The 18,323-nt window shown below is 39.5% G+C and overlaps 2 protein-coding genes across 3 annotated transcripts in view; one reads left to right on the top strand and one right to left on the bottom strand.

Annotated features, from left to right (window-relative positions):
* ANGPTL6 (angiopoietin like 6) overlaps window positions 1-3,147 on the top strand; it is a 149,413-nt gene extending 146,266 nt beyond the window's left edge. Inside the window, exon 5 of the mRNA XM_053719417.1 lies at window positions 2,960-3,147. Within this exon, the coding sequence (XP_053575392.1) occupies window positions 2,960-3,147 (188 nt within the window). The remainder of the gene's footprint in view (window positions 1-2,959) is intronic.
* Window positions 3,148-14,428: 11,281 nt separating this feature from the next.
* SHFL (shiftless antiviral inhibitor of ribosomal frameshifting) overlaps window positions 14,429-18,323 on the bottom strand; it is a 571,473-nt gene continuing 567,578 nt past the window's right edge. For both annotated transcript variants that reach the window (XM_053718031.1, XM_053718032.1), the window contains one exon: window positions 14,429-15,199. In XM_053718031.1, the coding sequence (XP_053574006.1) occupies window positions 14,985-15,199 (215 nt within the window). In that variant the 3' untranslated portion in view covers window positions 14,429-14,984. The remainder of the gene's footprint in view (window positions 15,200-18,323) is intronic.

The following is an 18,323-nucleotide window of genomic DNA, read 5'->3' as shown; positions in this document are numbered from 1 at the left end:
CACTAAAAAAAAAAACAGGGTCTCTAGTCTCCTTATTTGGTTATAATTCCCTATGAACAATGGATCGAACTCTCCCGAAAAATAGTTAAACCTACTATATAATTTACTTATTATAGAGTTAAGCAATTACTTCCCTAGATTCTCTTCAGTATGCTAAGAGAAAATAATTTTCCTTTTCCTTTCCGCTTTTCCCTTTCCTCCTTCCTTTATCGATTTTCAGAACCTGACATAGCACTTATATATATTAAATCTTAAAGAATTCCTCTGAATGTTTGTCCTCTTAAGGACCTCTCTAAAAGTAGCCCAGAGTCTCCTAATACAGTATAAGTAGTTAAGAATTATTAGGCAGTAGTTAGTAATTAATAATAGCCAGTAGTAGAGAGGTGCATGCAAAGTCTTAGAATATGCATTTTTTTTTCTTTTCCCCCACTGTGTCCAAGCCTAATTAAGATTTTGTTTCTTCTTTTTCTTTCCTTTTCTCCTTTCTGTCCCCTCCTCTTTATTCCCAGCAAAATATATGTCAGCAATTAGTCTCTTATACAGACAGAGCTCCTATTATATCAAGCTTATGTTATTTATTGAGTGCAGTCAAAGTGGTTATGCGATAGCAGCAAGATTTTCAAGTGGTTAAATCGCATTTGTATGGGCATTGCTCTTGAAAGGGCAATCGGCTCTTTAGTGCCCATTAAAAAACAAAAAAGCCCAAATCTAAAAAAAAAAACATCCAAAAAAAACAACCCCCCATCCCGGAGGCACAAAGGCGGCACGGAGCAGGAACGACAGCTGCGCAGACATCCAGCATGGAGGCTCCTCTTTGTGAGATCGTCCGCATTCCTATTGGATGAAAATTTCAAATAGGATGAGAGCTACTTAAATCCTATTGGCTGATTTGAACAGCCAATAGGATTTAAGCAGCTCTCATCCTATTGGCTGATTAGAAATGTTCAGCCAATAGGAATGCAAGGTACTCCAAAAAAAAGAGGTACCTTGCATTTAATCTTCAGTGTGTGGCGGACAATCGCATAAAGAAGAGCCTCCATGCTGGATGTCTGCGCGGCCACCATTCTTACTCCGCTCCACATCGCCTTCACTCCGTGACACCAGGATGGAAAAAGAAGATGGCCGTCGCTGGCTAAAAAAGGATTCGCCTGAAAGAAGACCTTTACCGCCGGACTTCAGGAATGGTGAGTACCTATTTTGGGGGTTAGTGTTAGTTTTTTTTTTTTTAGATTAGGGCTTTTTTTTGTTTTGAAAGAGCTGATTATCCTTTTAAGCGCAATGCTCATACAAATGCCCCTTTAGGGGCAATGGGTAGCTTAGATTTTTTTTAGAGTTAGGTCTTTTTTATTTTGACAGGTAGTACTATTAGGGGGTAATTTGTATTTTTTTATGTAAAAGGGCTGTAAAACTTTTTTTTTTATTGGTAGTTTAGTGTTAGATTAGTGGGTGTTTTTGTTTTGGGGTGGCTTTTTTGTTTTTATAGGGGTAAGGGTTTAATTTTTTTATTTTACTAGTCTTTGATTGCGGAATGGATCGTTGCGTTGTAAGCTATAACGCTAGCGGAATAGCTGTATGGGACAACCTGTAATACAGGTGAGCTGAACATTCTACACTCAAAGGCCATTTTTTAAAGTGCAGAATGGATCATAGGCTAAAATGCTAGCAGTATAGCCATACCGTGCGACTTGTAATACAGGTGAGCTGACTATTCCACTTGTAAAGGCCAATTTTTCAACGGTATAGCTGTACCGCACAATTTATAATCTAGGTCTATGTGAATTAAGGTTCCCCGGGTACATGAGTGACCCTTTGAAATGAGAGAGAAAATATAAATGTTAAAAGGAGGTTCCAAGTTATTCTAGTATGTACAATTGTTGCTGTGCAAATCTCTGTCTTCTCTGACAACATTTAGCTACAGACATTTATGTATTTTGTTGTCGTCATACTATAATGGCTGATTGTTTACATGTCATTTTTGTAACTGGTATATTCAATGTTGTATCTTTCACAACAACCTCAATAAAAGATAAAAAAAAAAGATAAAAAATCCATAGTGTGTGTGTGTATATATATATATATATATATATATATATATATATATATTTTAACAGTATCTATAATAATTATGTTTAATATTTTATATTTAATATTTCAATAACACGCCTATGCCTATTTTACTTTATTATTTAGACAGACACACACACACATATATATACTGTATATATATATATATATATATATATATATATATTATAGCCTTTTGCAGTCAAATACATGCCCATATACCTTTTTTTTTAATTAATATTTATGAGTCTCATTCCTATCACATACTGTTTATATGAGTGTAACAGTATATTTCAATGTATTTATGTTGTGTTTAGTGCAACTTTTTTTAAATCCCTAACCCTAACTCGAGGTCTTCATTCGTGCTAAACTGAGGCGTGTTAAAATTAGATTGTGCTCAAGCGAACGCGTTTACTTTCAACTTGTAATGTGTGTGCAAGTTAACACAACCTTAATATTCTGATATCGCTTGCACTAAAAACTTTAGTGCTCCACTTGTAATCTAGCCCTAGGTGTTTCATGTCCCTTTTAAATAAGAGTAAATTTAACAGAGCTAGTTGGATATTAATCATTTCAAAAGCTTTGTAACAACTCAGATTAGGTACACTAGCTATAATGAGGCATTTTCCAGGGAAACAAATTTTATTTGGCACAAATATAAAATAAAGATCACAATTATTATTATTATTATTATATATTTGCAAATGAAAAACTGAATACATTTTCATAATGTAAACAGATACAGGAGAAGAGCCCAATTCAGAAGTGCAAACATTGTCATATGCAGTCATTAGGAATAATGAGCAAAAAAATACAAATGTAGATAAACAGGAATAGACTAATAATACAATTAATATTTGATATAATCATCTCTTTATCTTTATTTCTTCCCCAGGTAACTGTGCTCACTTCCAGAAAGGAGGCTGGTGGTACAATATGTGTGCACACTCAAACCTCAATGGGATTTGGTACAAGGGTGGCCATTACCGAAGTCGCTATCAGGATGGGGTGTACTGGGCTGAATTCCGTGGTGGTGCCTATTCCCTAAAGAAAGTGTCCATGATGGTTAAACCTAATAAATAGTGTTCATATTGGTTAAAAAAATATCAATTTAATACACTGTTAATTGATATACTGAGCTGAATATTGATATGGAATCTGGTAGACTGATAATGAACATTCTGTGTTAAAACACAGAATGTTCATTATTCAAAGAATCTCTGTCCACTGATAATATGTAAACTGCAATGTAATATTGTAATATAATTGTGTGAATGTAAACGCTGCAACTTACAACAAAATAAAGTAACTCTAACATTAACTCTAATCTTTATAATGATGCTGAGTATACCTGCACTGATAATGAACATGCAAGCAGATCCTGACCATCTATACACTGATAATAAACCCACAACAGTATACAGTGATGATTAGAACCTACTACCTATACACTGCATGTGTATCACTGTATAATGGTGTTATTTATATTATTAGAGTTTGGAGTGCAGTTCTGGGGACCGATTGCTAAAAAAGATATTGCAGAACTAGAAAAAGTTCAGAGAAGGGCCACAAAGCTAATACGGGGATTGGAGAAATTAACCTATGAGGAGAGGCTAGCCAAACTGGGTCTGTTCTCTTTAGAAAAAAGGCGCTTGAGAGGTGACATGATTACTTTATATAAATATATTCAAGGCCCATATACAGAGATGGCAGAAGCTCTTTTTATTCCAAGAAAATTGTTTCTGACAAGAGGTCATAATTTAAGGTTGGAGGAAAGGAGATTTAATCTCCTGCAACGGAAACGTTTTTTCACTGTAAGAGCCATAAAATTGTGGAACTCATTACCAAAGGAGGTAGTGAATGCCAATACCATAGATTCATTTAAAAATAGTCTGGATAAATTTCTGTATATAAACAAAATTCATGGATATGATTGCTAGTATTAAATGGGTCACATTTTAATGGGGTTATTTAAGCTTAACTGGAGCTTTTTGTAAGTATTTTAGATTTGTATAGGTTGAACTCGATGGACTTCAGTCTTTTTTCAACCTTATCTACTATGTTACTATGTTACTATGTATGTTACAGTAATTATAATGAATAAAAAAACAAAAAACACACACACATGGCTTGAAATTTCCACTAGTGTACAAGTAAAAATTTTACTTTTTTCTCTCTAACATTGAATGAACAAGTAATTTTTCCCGTGGGAGTGTGTGTATATATACAGTACTGTTCAAAAGTCTTAGGCCATCATTAGATTTGTTGTTATAGCAAAGTTTTTTTTTAAATCTTTTATTTTTGTAAGTCAAAGGAAGAAGTAAGTTATACATACAGGACAATTTGTTGAGTATAATCACAGTTATTTTGGTACTTTGAAATAAGAGAGAGCCGACAGTGTTACAGGGTGTGAAGGTTGAGGAAATCCGTTTCTTCGTGTCTAGGTGCTGTGCTTAGAAGGTGATTATTGTTGCTCTGTCAATGCGTTTTTGATAAATAAAAACTTGTAACATAAAAAAACAGGTTGAATAAAAAAATTCAAACAAAAACACTGTTGTTGCTGGTGTCCTTTTCTCTACACAATCATGCTGTTAATATGGTTCTTAGAAAGCTACCAAAATGTAATCATCAGAAAGATAGTAACAAAAAACAAAGGCGCCCTCCACAGGCTGTCGAGAGGATAGATGATCACCAGGGTCAGCTCTTCTTAAGAGTGGATGGAAAATCTGAGAAAAAAATGAAAGAGAAGAAGGCGCTCCAATGGTGCAGAATCTTAAAACACAGCTAGATCTTCCCCAGAAATGATCCCCTTACAAATAAATGGGTATGGAGCGCACTATAATGCAGTGTTATTGTTGCAGGCTGGAGTATTCAGAGCCCACCAGCTAGCTCCCACCAGATTCAATGAACTTGAGTCTGGGATGAAAGAAAAAAAATGGGGAGGGAAACAGGGAGACTCCAATGGTGCAGATGGTCACTAATGCTTTCAAAGCCCCCAATACGTGCCCCTTCTGTTATGGAATACTCACATATGCTGTGCACTATAATGCAGTGCAAGTAGTGCAAGCTGGTATATCAGACTCTACCAGCTGACTCACTCCAAAGAACAGGATCCACAATCCAGCAAAGGATATGAGACCCCAAAATAAAGTTCACGAACCAATAAAATAAATTAAAATATCCCAAGGCAAGGGATATATTTTATTAAAAACAAAACAATACAAGAAATTCTGATACGCGTTTCAAGATGCTGCTGGCACCTTTTCATCAGGCAGTGGTAAGTGAGCTATACAAAACACACACTATATATACAGGACAAACATTATACATTGATTAAAAACACATTGCGTGCACATGTTGAAGTTGAGTCACATGATCTAATCACAGACAGGCTACAGCTGCTTATAATATGATGACTTAAGCAAAGAAACCCCATTTTAGTTTGCAGACCTGAATACATAGTGAGCAATATTAAAAGTCCATATATAAATACATATATCAAACAACACATTCTAAACATAATTTTTTATGTTTAGAAACAAAGATTCCCTGTTGCCAGGATGTAGTATACAAACATATATATGTATACATGCATCATCAGTATAAGATCAAGCCTTAAAGTGCCCCCTATAAGGCGAACACAACCGTATAGTAGTAATTGTATACAGATAGAGCTGCCTCCTTGATAAATATAGAAGATGACAAACCATATTCCTCTTATAAGTCCACCCTGTGAGCTGGCAGCTGGAAATAGGTAAACAGACGCACGCTCAATCCTGTAAGTGTAACTGTGTCATAGCAACACACCCCTCAAATCGTGACGTCACTTCACCTAAACCAATCAGTAATCGCAAGGCGGAGTCACACACAACACTATGGGACCAAACTTGACACTAATAGCCATCACACACAAACACCCAATGAGCTCATATTTAAAGCACAAAATATTGGGCTCCTGTGTGTTAAGTAATGGCAAATATGTCCAGTAAACAAAAAGGGAAACCTAAGCTGGCACTCTTGGTTACAGAAAAATGTGTCCGTTGTTATTGGCTACTCAAAAATAATATTGCTTGAAAAGATACATAGATTTGGGAAAAATAAACAATATGCACACTCTCTAGATATCCCTATACATATAGCCACATTGTCAGCGCTGTATGTAAACAAATTAATTTAAATCATATCATACAGAACATACGACAATGGCAGAATAATCTTAAATGCAACATATGTATTCTCAAAAGATTAATCACCAATCTATAAAGGAAAGGTGCATATTAGACTGAATACTAAATTCAGTCTAATACTATACAAATAACGTTAGAAAGGACAAAAACCTTCTCTATTGGCATGTTTACCAAATCATTACAAAAAGGGAGAAACTGTTGGAAAGCTGCCAGATCTAAATTATCATTTAATCCCTCAGGGAATAGTGTCTTGAGCTTCCAGATCCAATAGGTCTCCCTTTGTCGCAACCTAGTAAATCTATTATAACATACAGATTTTGGGATGAATTCTATAGGGACAATATGATATGTTGAGATGGTGAGAATGGTCAAGAACAGCCCACAGACCCCCTCCAAAGACCTACATCATCATCTTGCTGCAGATGGTGTCACCGTGCATTGTACTTGTTCCTTTGCATAAATGCAAGAGTAGATTTTGAGCAGTGTTTTGGGTTGCTGTCTTGTTGCAATATCCAGTCCCGGCATAACTTCAACTTTGTGACTGATTCCTCAACATTATTCTCAAGTATCTGCTGATATTGAGTGGAATCCATGCAACCCTCAACTTTAACAAGATTCCCAGTACCGGCACTGACCACACAGCCCCACAGCATGATGGAACACCCACCAGATTTTACTGTGGGTAGCAATTGTTTGACTTGGAATGCTGTGTTCTTTTGCCGCCATGCATAACGCCCCTTGTTATGACCAAATAACTCAATCTTTGTTTCATCAGTCCACAGCACCTTCTTCCAAAATGAAGCTGACTTGTCCAAATGTGCGTTTGCATACCTTAACTGCACACACGCCTCTGTTTGTGGCGTGTGTGCAGAAAAGGCTAATTTCACTACTGAAATATTACTGTGTCCTTCAGTTATTTGATTGATCAAAATAAAATTGCTGATCCAAACACCCAATTATTTATAAATAAAAATCATGGAAATTGTCAGGGTTGCCTAAACTTTTGCATACAACTGTAAATAAAAAAATAAAATAAACAAACAACTAGAGAGCAATAGTCATTGTGATATACTGTTTGTCACAGGTGCTTTCAACACGTTCATTAAATAATACACAAAGCAAATAGAGGGGCAGGGGCTTAAACACTGGAAGCAAAAAAAAAAGCAAACATCTTACTTGTAGCTGAATAGAGCGTTGGTATCCCAAGCCCCCCTGAACTTCACTGTCAGATAAACATTACACAGGCAGGAATTCAGTGTTCTGTTGCTGCTGGCTGAAACTTAATCGTCCCAGGAATCTTATGTGGTGGAGTGCAGAAGCTAGATGTACCCACCGTATACACAAACCAGAACAAATAGCAATGAGCAGGAAGGAGGGGGGATTATTATGCGTAGGGACCCAAGTCGAGTTTAGAGGTAACGGAGAAGCTGCTGCAACCATGCTGATAAATGAAAATAAATTGGATACCAAAGGATAAAAACGGAACACTGTCAGTAGTTGAAATTTACTAGTATAGGGCATAGTGCCTCCTACCTAGCAGAGAGCGCTCCTCTTCCTGCTGTTTTCCACAGGTTAGTACAGGGATGGATGGTACAAGCTTGTTCCTGCACACCAGAGGTGCCTCACCGCCTGATTGCTTTTGCAAAATTTAGAAACGCCACCTGCTGGAATTCCTCTGAACTGTCCCCTTATGCACAAACTGTTTTCAATTTTAACTACTAGGGAACGGCAAATTAGGCACCCTTGTGACTGGGGGGGGATGAATAATTAGGGAGGGGGCAGTTGTCCTCCCTTGCCCCCTGTAGCGACGCTTATGTATGCAAACTCTTATTCTGTATTTACACATTTTCCTCAATAAAAATAAATAAAAAAAGGTATCATTGCATATTGTAATACTCTCGTTATTTTTTATTATCTTTTCAACTGGACTAATATGGCTAAACAAATACACACACACACATACATACTGTATAGCAGTTTTTTAAAAAAAAAACTATGATCATGAATAGCTTTTAAACCTTCTACCTTTAAATGATGATAATACTAAAACACTTTATAATTAAATCTCTTGATATAATTAAGCTATATATTTTTTTAATATATCACTGTTCTCAATAGCTGCATATCAATTTTTTATCACACTTTGTAGGCATAATTAAATAATTACATGAAGAAACAAAATAAATCATGTTGCTATTATATTTATTTGTGCTGTCTGTGAATACACATATACAAAAACAACTAGCTCTTTTTTATTTAAAAATATATATATTACACAAATTCAATCTTAAAAGCTTTAAAAATGTATTTTGTGCAATTTTGTAAAATTTAACAGATTTTCGACTCATTGTATATACAAAAAAAACAGAATTTATGTTTACCTGATAAATTTCTTTCTCCAACGGTGTGTCCGGTCCACGGCGTCATCCTTACTTGTGGGATATTCTCTTCCCCAACAGGAAATGGCAAAGAGCCCAGCAAAGCTGGTCACATGATCCCTCCTAGGCTCCGCCTACCCCAGTCATTCGACCGACGTTAAGGAGGAATAATAGCATAGGAGAAACCATATGGTACCGTGGTGACTGTAGTTAAAGAAAATAAATTATCAGACCTGATTAAAAAACCAGGGCGGGCCGTGGACCGGACACACCGTTGGAGAAAGAAATTTATCAGGTAAACATAAATTCTGTTTTCTCCAACATAGGTGTGTCCGGTCCACGGCGTCATCCTTACTTGTGGGAACCAATACCAAAGCTTTAGGACACGGATGAAGGGAGGGAGCAAATCAGGTCACCTAAATGGAAGGCACCACGGCTTGCAAAACCTTTCTCCCAAAAATAGCCTCCGAAGAAGCAAAAGTATCAAACTTGTAAAATTTGGTAAAAGTGTGCAGTGAAGACCAAGTCGCTGCCCTACATATCTGATCAACAGAAGCCTCGTTCTTGAAGGCCCATGTGGAAGCCACAGCCCTAGTGGAATGAGCCGTGATTCTTTCGGGAGGCTGCCGTCCGGCAGTCTCGTAAGCCAATCTGATGATGCTTTTAATCCAAAAAGAGAGAGAGGTAGAAGTCGCTTTTTGACCTCTCCTTTTACCTGAATAAACAACAAACAGGGAAGATGTTTGTCTAAAATCCTTTGTAGCATCTAAATAGAATTTTAGAGCGCGAACAACATCCAAATTGTGCAACAAGCGTTCCTTCTTTGAAACTGGTTTCGGACACAGAGAAGGTACGATAATCTCCTGGTTAATGTTTTTGTTAGAAACAACTTTTGGAAGAAAACCAGGTTTAGTACGTAAAACCACCTTATCTGCATGGAACACCAGATAAGGAGGAGAACACTGCAGAGCAGATAATTCTGAAACTCTTCTAGCAGAAGAAATTGCAACTAAAAACAAAACTTTCCAAGATAATAACTTAATATCAACGGAATGTAAGGGTTCAAACGGAACCCCCTGAAGAACTGAAAGAACTAAATTGAGACTCCAAGGAGGAGTCAAAGGTTTGTAAACAGGCTTGATTCTAACCAGAGCCTGAACAAAGGCTTGAACATCTGGCACAGCTGCCAGTTTTTTGTGAAGTAACACCGACAAGGCAGAAATCTGTCCCTTCAGGGAACTTGCCGATAATCCTTTTTCCAATCCTTCTTGAAGGAAGGATAGAATCCTAGGAATCTTAACCTTGTCCCAAGGGAATCCTTTAGATTCACACCAACAGATATATTTTTTCCAAATTTTGTGGTAAATCTTTCTAGTTACAGGCTTTCTGGCCTGAACAAGAGTATCGATAACAGAATCTGAGAAACCTCGCTTCGATAAAATCAAGCGTTCAATCTCCAAGCAGTCAGCTGGAGTGAAACCAGATTCGGATGTTCGAACGGACCCTGAACAAGAAGGTCTCGTCTCAAAGGTAGCTTCCAAGGTGGAGCCGATGACATATTCACCAGATCTGCATACCAAGTCCTGCGTGGCCACGCAGGAGCTATCAAGATCACCGACGCCCTCTCCTGATTGATCCTGGCTACCAGCCTGGGGATGAGAGGAAACGGCGGGAACACATAAGCTAGTTTGAAGGTCCAAGGTGCTACTAGTGCATCCACTAGAGCCGCCTTGGGATCCCTGGATCTGGACCCGTAGCAAGGAACTTTGAAGTTCTGACGAGAGGCCATCAGATCCATGTCTGGAATGCCCCAAAGTTGAGTGACTTGGGCAAAGATTTCCGGATGGAGTTCCCACTCCCCCGGATGCAATGTCTGACGACTCAGAAAATCCGCTTCCCAATTTTCCACTCCCGGGATGTGGATAGCAGACAGGTGGCAGGAGTGAGACTCCGCCCATAGAATGATCTTGGTCACTTCTTCCATCGCTAGGGAACTCCTTGTTCCCCCCTGATGGTTGATGTACGCAACAGTCGTCATGTTGTCTGATTGAAACCGTATGAACTTGGACCTCGCTAGCTGAGGCCAAGCCTTGAGAGCATTGAATATCGCTCTCAGTTCCAGAATATTTATCGGTAGAAGAGATTCTTCCCGAGACCAAAGACCCTGAGCTTTCAGGGATCCCCAGACCGCGCCCCAGCCCATCAGACTGGCGTCGGTCGTGACAATGACCCACTCTGGTCTGTGGAATGTCATCCCTCGTGACAGGTTGTCCAGGGACAGCCACCAACGGAGTGAGTCTCTGGTCCTCTGATTTACTTGTATCTTTGGAGACAAGTCTGTATAGTCCCCATTCCACTGACTGAGCATGCACAGTTGTAACGGTCTTAGATGAATGCGCGCAAAAGGAACTATGTCCATTGCCGCTACCATCAACCCGATCACTTCCATGCACTGAGCTACGGAAGGAAGAGGAACGGAATGAAGTATTCGACAAGAGTCCAGGAGCTTTGTCTTTCTGGCCTCTGTTAGAAAAATCCTCATTTCTGAGGAGTCTATAATTGTTCCCAAGAAGGGAACCCTTGTTGACGGGGATAGAGAACTCTTTTCCACGTTCACTTTCCAGCCGTGCGATCTGAGAAAGGCCAGGACGATGTCCGTGTGAGCCTTTGCTCGAGGGAGGGACGACGCTTGAATCAGAATGTCGTCCAGGTAAGGTACTACTGCAATGCCCCTTGGTCTTAGCACAGCTAGAAGGGACCCTAGTACCTTTGTGAAAATCCTTGGAGCAGTGGCTAATCCGAAAGGAAGCGCCACGAACTGGTAATGTTTGTCCAGGAATGCAAACCTTAGGAACCGATGATGTTCCTTGTGGATAGGAATATGTAGATACGCATCCTTTAAATCCACCGTGGTCATGAATTGACCTTCCTGGATGGAAGGAAGGATAGTTCGAATGGTTTCCATCTTGAAAGATGGGACCTTGAGAAACTTGTTTAAGATCTTGAGATCTAGGATTGGTCTGAATGTTCCCTCTTTTTTGGGAACTATGAACAGATTGGAGTAGAACCCCATCCCTTGTTCTCTCAATGGAACAGGATGAATCACTCCCATTTTTAACAGGTCTTCTACGCAAAGTAAGAACGCCTGTCTTTTTATGTGGTCTGAAGACAACTGAGACCTGTGGAACCTTCCCCTCGGGGGAAGTCCCTTGAATTCCAGAAGATAACCCTGGGAGACTATTTCTAGCGCCCAAGGATCCAGAACATCTCTTGCCCAAGCCTGAGCGAAGAGAGAGAGTCTGCCCCCCACCAGATCCGGTCCCGGATCGGGGGCCGATATTTCATGCTGTCTTGGTAGCAGTGGCAGGTTTCTTTGCCTGCTTTCCCTTGTTCCAGCCTTGCATTGGTCTCCAAGCTGGCTTGGCCTGAGAAGTATTACCTTCTTGCTTAGAGGACGTAGCACCTTGGGCTGGTCCGTTTTTACGAAAGGGACGAAAATTAGGTCTATTTTTTGCCTTGAAAGGCCGATCCTGAGGAAGGGCATGGCCCTTACCCCCAGTGATATCAGAGATAATCTCTTTCAAGTCAGGACCAAACAGCGTTTTCCCCTTGAAAGGAATGTTTAGTAGCTTGTTCTTGGAAGACGCATCAGCCGACCAAGATTTCAACCAAAGCGCTCTGCGCGCCACAATAGCAAACCCAGAATTCTTAGCCGCTAACTTAGCCAATTGCAAAGAGGCGTCAAGAGTGAAAGAATTAGCCAATTTGAGAGCATTGACTCTGTCCATAATCTCCTCATAAGGAGGCGAGTCACTATCGAGCACCTTAATCAGTTCATCAAACCAGAAATATGCGGCTGTAGTGACAGGGACAATGCATGAAATGGGTTGTAGAAGGTAACCCTGCTGAACAAACATCTTTTTAAGCAAACCTTCTAATTTTTTATCCATAGGATCTTTGAAAGCACAACTATCCTCTATGGGAATAGTGGTGCGTTTGTTTAAAGTAGAAACCGCTCCCTCGACCTTGGGGACTGACTGCCATAAGTCCTTTCTGGGGTCGACCATAGGAAACAATTTTTTAAATATGGGGGGAGGGACGAAAGGAATACCGGGCCTTTCCCATTCTTTATTAACAATGTCCGCCACCCGCTTGGGTATAGGAAAAGCTTCTGGGAGCCCCGGCACCTCTAGGAACTTGTCCATTTTACATAGTTTCTCTGGGATGACCAAATTTTCACAATCATCCAGAGTGGATAATACCTCCTTAAGCAAAATGCGGAGATGTTCCAATTTAAATTTAAAAGTAATCACATCAGATTCAGCCTGCTGAGAAATATTCCCTAAATCAGTAATTTCTCCCTCAGACAAAACCTCCCTGGCCCCCTCAGATTGGGTTAGGGGCCCTTCAGAGATATTAATATCAGCGTCGTCATGCTCTTCAGTAACTAAAACAGAGCATCCACGCTTACGCTGAACAGGGTTCATTTTGGCTAAAATGTTTTTGACAGAATTATCCATTACAGCCGTTAATTGTTGCATAGTAAGGAGTATTGGCGCGCTAGATGTACTAGGGGCCTCCTGAGTGGGCAAGACTCGTGTAGACGAAGGAGGGAATGATGCAGTACCATGCTTACTCCCCTCACTTGAGGAATCATCTTGGGCATCATTGTCATTATCACATAAATCACATTTATTTAAATGAATAGGAATTCTGGCTTCCCCACATTCAGAACACAGTCTATCTGGTAGTTCAGACATGTTAAACAGGCATAAACTTGATAAGAAAGTACAAAAAACGTTTTGAAATAAAACCGTTACTGTCACTTTAAATTTTAAACTGAACACACTTTATTACTGCAATTGCGAAAAAACATGAAGGAATTGTTCAAAATTCACCAAACTTTCACCACAGTGTCTTAAAGCCTTGAAAATATTGCACACCAAATTTGGAAGCTTTAACCCTTAAAATAACGGAACCTGAGCCGTTTTAAGCTTTAACCCCTTTACAGTCCCTGGTATCTGCTTTGCTGAGACCCAACCAAACCCAATGGGAATACGATACCAAATGATGCCTTCAGAAGTCTTTTATAAGTATCAGAGCTCCTCTCACATGCGACTGCATGCCATGCCTCTCAAAAACAAGTGCGCAACACCGGCGCGAAAATGAGACTCTGCCTATGCTTTGGGAAAGCCCCTAAAGAATAAGGTGTCTAAAACAGTGCCTGCCGATATTATTATATCAAAATACCCAGAATAAATGATTCCTCAAGGCTAAATAAGTGTTAATATCAATCGATTTAGCCCAAAAAATGTCTACAGTCTAAATAAGCCCTTGTGAAGCCCTTATTTACAATCGTAATAAACATGGCTTACCGGATCCCATAGGGAAAATGACAGCTTCCAGCATTACATCGTCTTGTTAGAATGTGTCATACCTCAAGCAGCAAAGACTGCAAACTGTTCCCCCAACTGAAGTTAATGCTCTCAACAGTCCTGTGTGGAACAGCCATGGATTTTAGTTACGGTTGCTAAAATCATTTTCCTCATACAAACAGAATTCTTCATCTCTTTTCTGTTTCTGAGTAAATAGTACGTACCAGCACTATTTGAAAATAACAAACTCTTGATTGAATAATGAAAAACTACAGTTAAACACTAAAAAACTCTAAGCCATCTCCGTGGAGATGTTGCCTGTACAACGGCAAAGAGAATGACTGGGGTAGGCGGAGCCTAGGAGGGATCATGTGACCAGCTTTGCTGGGCTCTTTGCCATTTCCTGTTGGGGAAGAGAATATCCCACAAGTAAGGATGACGCCGTGGACCGGACACACCTATGTTGGAGAAATGTGATTGCTGAATTAGTGTAATTTCGGAATTCTATGAAAGTTCTATGTGTTAATCTGAATATACCAAAATTATAACTCTGACTTAAACTAGTAAATATGCATGATCTTTCATGGACTGATCATTGGAAACAGCTATGATGACCCATAATTGAATTAAGACAATCTTTACAGGGCAGCAAAAAGCAAATGGGGGGATTTAAAGGAAACAACAAAATGGATTATCAGATAACATAATACAAAAGGAGGTGTTGTATGGAGGTGGTGTGCAACAATAGGAAAACGATATAAAGCAGTTACATACAGTGATAGTATAAATTGTACATAAACATTAAATGGATTAACAACAGTAGTAGTTATGATATATGGAGCAAAAAATAGTGGTGTAAACCAGTAGAATGTATTACCGAAAAACATTATAAAGACCAGTTCCACTAGATTTAAAGAATTAGAAACAAAATAATAAAAAAAATCATCATATGTTCTGATAATATAGCAGCAACAATCTTATTAATCACTGCCATCACTCTCCTCTTCATCAGTTTCCGCTATATCATCCATAATGAGATCATCAAGGTCACATTCGATTAAACTTCCTTGACTTAGACATGTGGCAACGGTGGAACCTGAGCTCACATGCAATAAACTTGGCTGCAGCACTTTAGGAAGGCGATTTCTAGACCTGCTTTTAGGATGGACGCAGTGCAGTCCAGGGACGTGGGGTTCTGTAAGGAGAACAGAGAGAGTGAAGTTTAGAAGAAAATAATACTTTGGGGGGGGTAAATTATTGCACAATAGAGAAATTCTACATGGATATATCAGGGCCGATTTATCATTTGTCTGGCGGACATGATCCGCTGTAGAGATCATGTCCACTAGACATCGATAAATGCAGACAGCGTATATCATTGCACAAGCAGTTCTGGTGAACTGCTTGTGCAATGCCGAACGTATGAGATTGGGTGGATTGATGTTCGCAGCCACAGAGGCAGCGGACAAATTAAGGAGTAGCTTTTTTACTCCTGTTTCCGGCGAGCCTTAAACAGGGGTATTTGGCCCCATTTGGGCCATGATAAATCAGTCTCATCAGCTCAAAAGCATTGCACTCTCAATGAACCCAGACCAACCCAACCCTACAGGCTGGCATCTGTGGAAATTACTAGCCACACTTACTGGAGAAAGGTGGCTCTCTGAACCAAGGACTGGTGAGTCTGCCAACAAGTCAGGGACTGTCTTGTCCTGTAATCTATCAGAATGCTCTGAGACAGAACCTTTTCCCTATTCCATTGATGCATCACATACAATTGGAGGGCCTAAAGATGAAATCTGCCAAATGGAACTGCACCTGTGGCAGCCACCATGAGACCTACAAATCCCATACACTGAGCGATAGAAGGGAAAAGGATTCAGCTGCAGAAGGGCACAGGCATGCGTCTGAAGCATTCATGAGCTTTTTGGAAGATTTATTTTCCAACCATGACTTTGAAGCAACTGAAGTACCATCTGAGTGTGAGATACAGCCAGATGAAAAGAGGGAGTCTGAACCAGAATGTCTTCCAAGTAAGGAACAACAGAAATCCCTTGAGCTCATGCTACAGAAAACAGAGCTAACAGTCCTTTTAATAAAAGGCCAGACCAAAAGTGAGGGCCGCAAACTGATGTTTGTCTAGAAAAACAATTCTAAGGAACTTGACATGATCCCTGTAAATAATAAGCATATTTTATGTCTATGGTAGACATAAACTGACCCTCTTGCATTAAAGGAAGTTAAGTGCAATATTGTTCAATATTGTGAGAGAAAGAGATTGAATAAAACCCCTGGTTTAATTCTGAAGTAGGACCTATAGCAATCATTCACTTTAAAGGATCTTGAGGCATTCAAGAAAGAAATAATTCTCCCGAGTGGGCATTGAACAAAAGCTTATTCAATAGTATACCAAGGAAATGATTTGCAATACCCAGGGATCCTGAACAGATCTCTTCCAAGCCTCCCTAAATATACCCTATCTACCTCCCTAACCAGAGACTGGTATGGTATGAAGTCTGCACCTTTATGCAGTCTTGGGAGCTGGGGTAGACTTATTGGTCTTATTGTTTTTGTACCAAGAGAGTTGGACTTCCAGAATGACTTTGAGAAGCCAGAACTCTGGCTTCTCAAAGTCTGAAAGACTGTGGCTAATTATTATTATTCTTTATTAATAATGCGCCAACAGATTCCGCAGCGCTGCCCATGGGTACAAGGATAAAAGTACAACAGAGAAACAAGACAATAAAAGACAAACGGCTAGATTAAGAGTTTTGCGTTAGAGGCTATGCGGTGCTAACGAGCAGTTTTCCCTCACCTGCAGCGCTGGTATTACGAGTTTTTACAAACCCGGCGTTAAAAGACAAGAAGTGAGCGTTGAGTCAGCGTTGAGCTATAACTATAACTAATAGTTACATTGTAGCTATCTTAGGGTTTATTTTTATTTTACAGGCAAGTTTGTATTTATTTTAACTAGGTAGAATAGTTAAACTTAATTATTAACTATTTAATAACTACCTAGTTAAAATAAATACAAAAGTACCTGTAAAATAAAACCTAACCTAAGTTACAATAACACCTAACACTACACTATAATTAAATAAATTACCTAAATTGAATACAATTACCTAAATTAAAATAAATTAGCTAAAGTACAAAAAACAAACAAACAAACACTAAATTACAGAAAATAATAAACAAATTACAAGATATTTACACTAATTACACCTAATCTAATAGCCCTCCAAAATAAAAAAAAACCCTAGCCTAAACTAAACTATCAATAGCCCTTAAAAAGGCCATTTGCGGGGCATTGCCCCAAAGTAATCAGCTCTTTTACCTGTAGAAAAAATACAAACAACCCCCCCAACAGTAAAACCCACCGCCCAAACAACCAACCCCCCAAATAAAATACTAACTAAAAAAACCTAAGCTCCCCATTGCCCTGAAAAGAGCATTTGGATGGGCATTGCCCTTAAAACAGCTCTTTTGCGGCCAAAAGTCCCTAACCTAAAAATAAAACCCATCCAATACACCCTTAAAAAAACCTAACACTAACCCCTTGAAGATCTGTTCCAATCAGCCAATAGAATGCGAGCTCAATCCTATTGGCTGATTGGATCAGCCAATAGGATTGAAGTTCAATCCTATTGGCTGATTGCATCAGCCAATAGGATTTTTTCTACCTTAATTCCGATTGGCTGATAGAATACTATCAGCCAATTGGAATCTAAGGGACGCCATTTTGGATGACATCACTTAAAGGTACCTTCATTCGTCTTTAGTCGACAGATGAAGAGGATGCTCCGCATCGGATGTCTTGAAGATGGAGCTGCTTCGCGTTGGATGGATGAAGATAGAAGATGCCGTCTGAAGACTTCTGCCCGTCTGGAGGACCACTTCGCCCGGCTTGGATGAAGACTTCTCCCAGCTTCGTTGAGGACTTCGGCCCGGTTGGATGAAGACTTCTGCCTCTTCCTTGAGGATGGATGTCGGATCTTCAGAACAGTAAATCGATTTTCAGGGGGTTAGTGTTAGGTTTTTTTAAGGGTGTATTGGGCGGGTTTTATTTTTAGGTTAGTGACTTTGGGCCGCAAAAGAGCTACAACAGTAAAACCCACCACCCACACAACCAACCCCCCAAATAAAATACTAACTAAAAAAACCTAAGCTCCCCATTGCCCTGAAAAGGGCATTTGGATGGGAATTGCCCTTAAAAGTAAGGGCAATGCCCATCCAAATGCCCTTTTCAGGGCAATGGGGAGCTTAGGTTTTTTTAGTTAGTATTTTATTTGGGGGGTTGGTTGTGTGGGTGGTGGGTTTTA

This window comes from Bombina bombina, chromosome 6 (genome assembly GCF_027579735.1).
Source record: "Bombina bombina isolate aBomBom1 chromosome 6, aBomBom1.pri, whole genome shotgun sequence".
Classification (NCBI taxonomy): domain Eukaryota; kingdom Metazoa; phylum Chordata; class Amphibia; order Anura; family Bombinatoridae; genus Bombina; species Bombina bombina.
The sequence above is the reverse complement of the archived record's forward strand: the minus strand, read 5'-3'. Positions and strand labels throughout refer to the sequence as shown.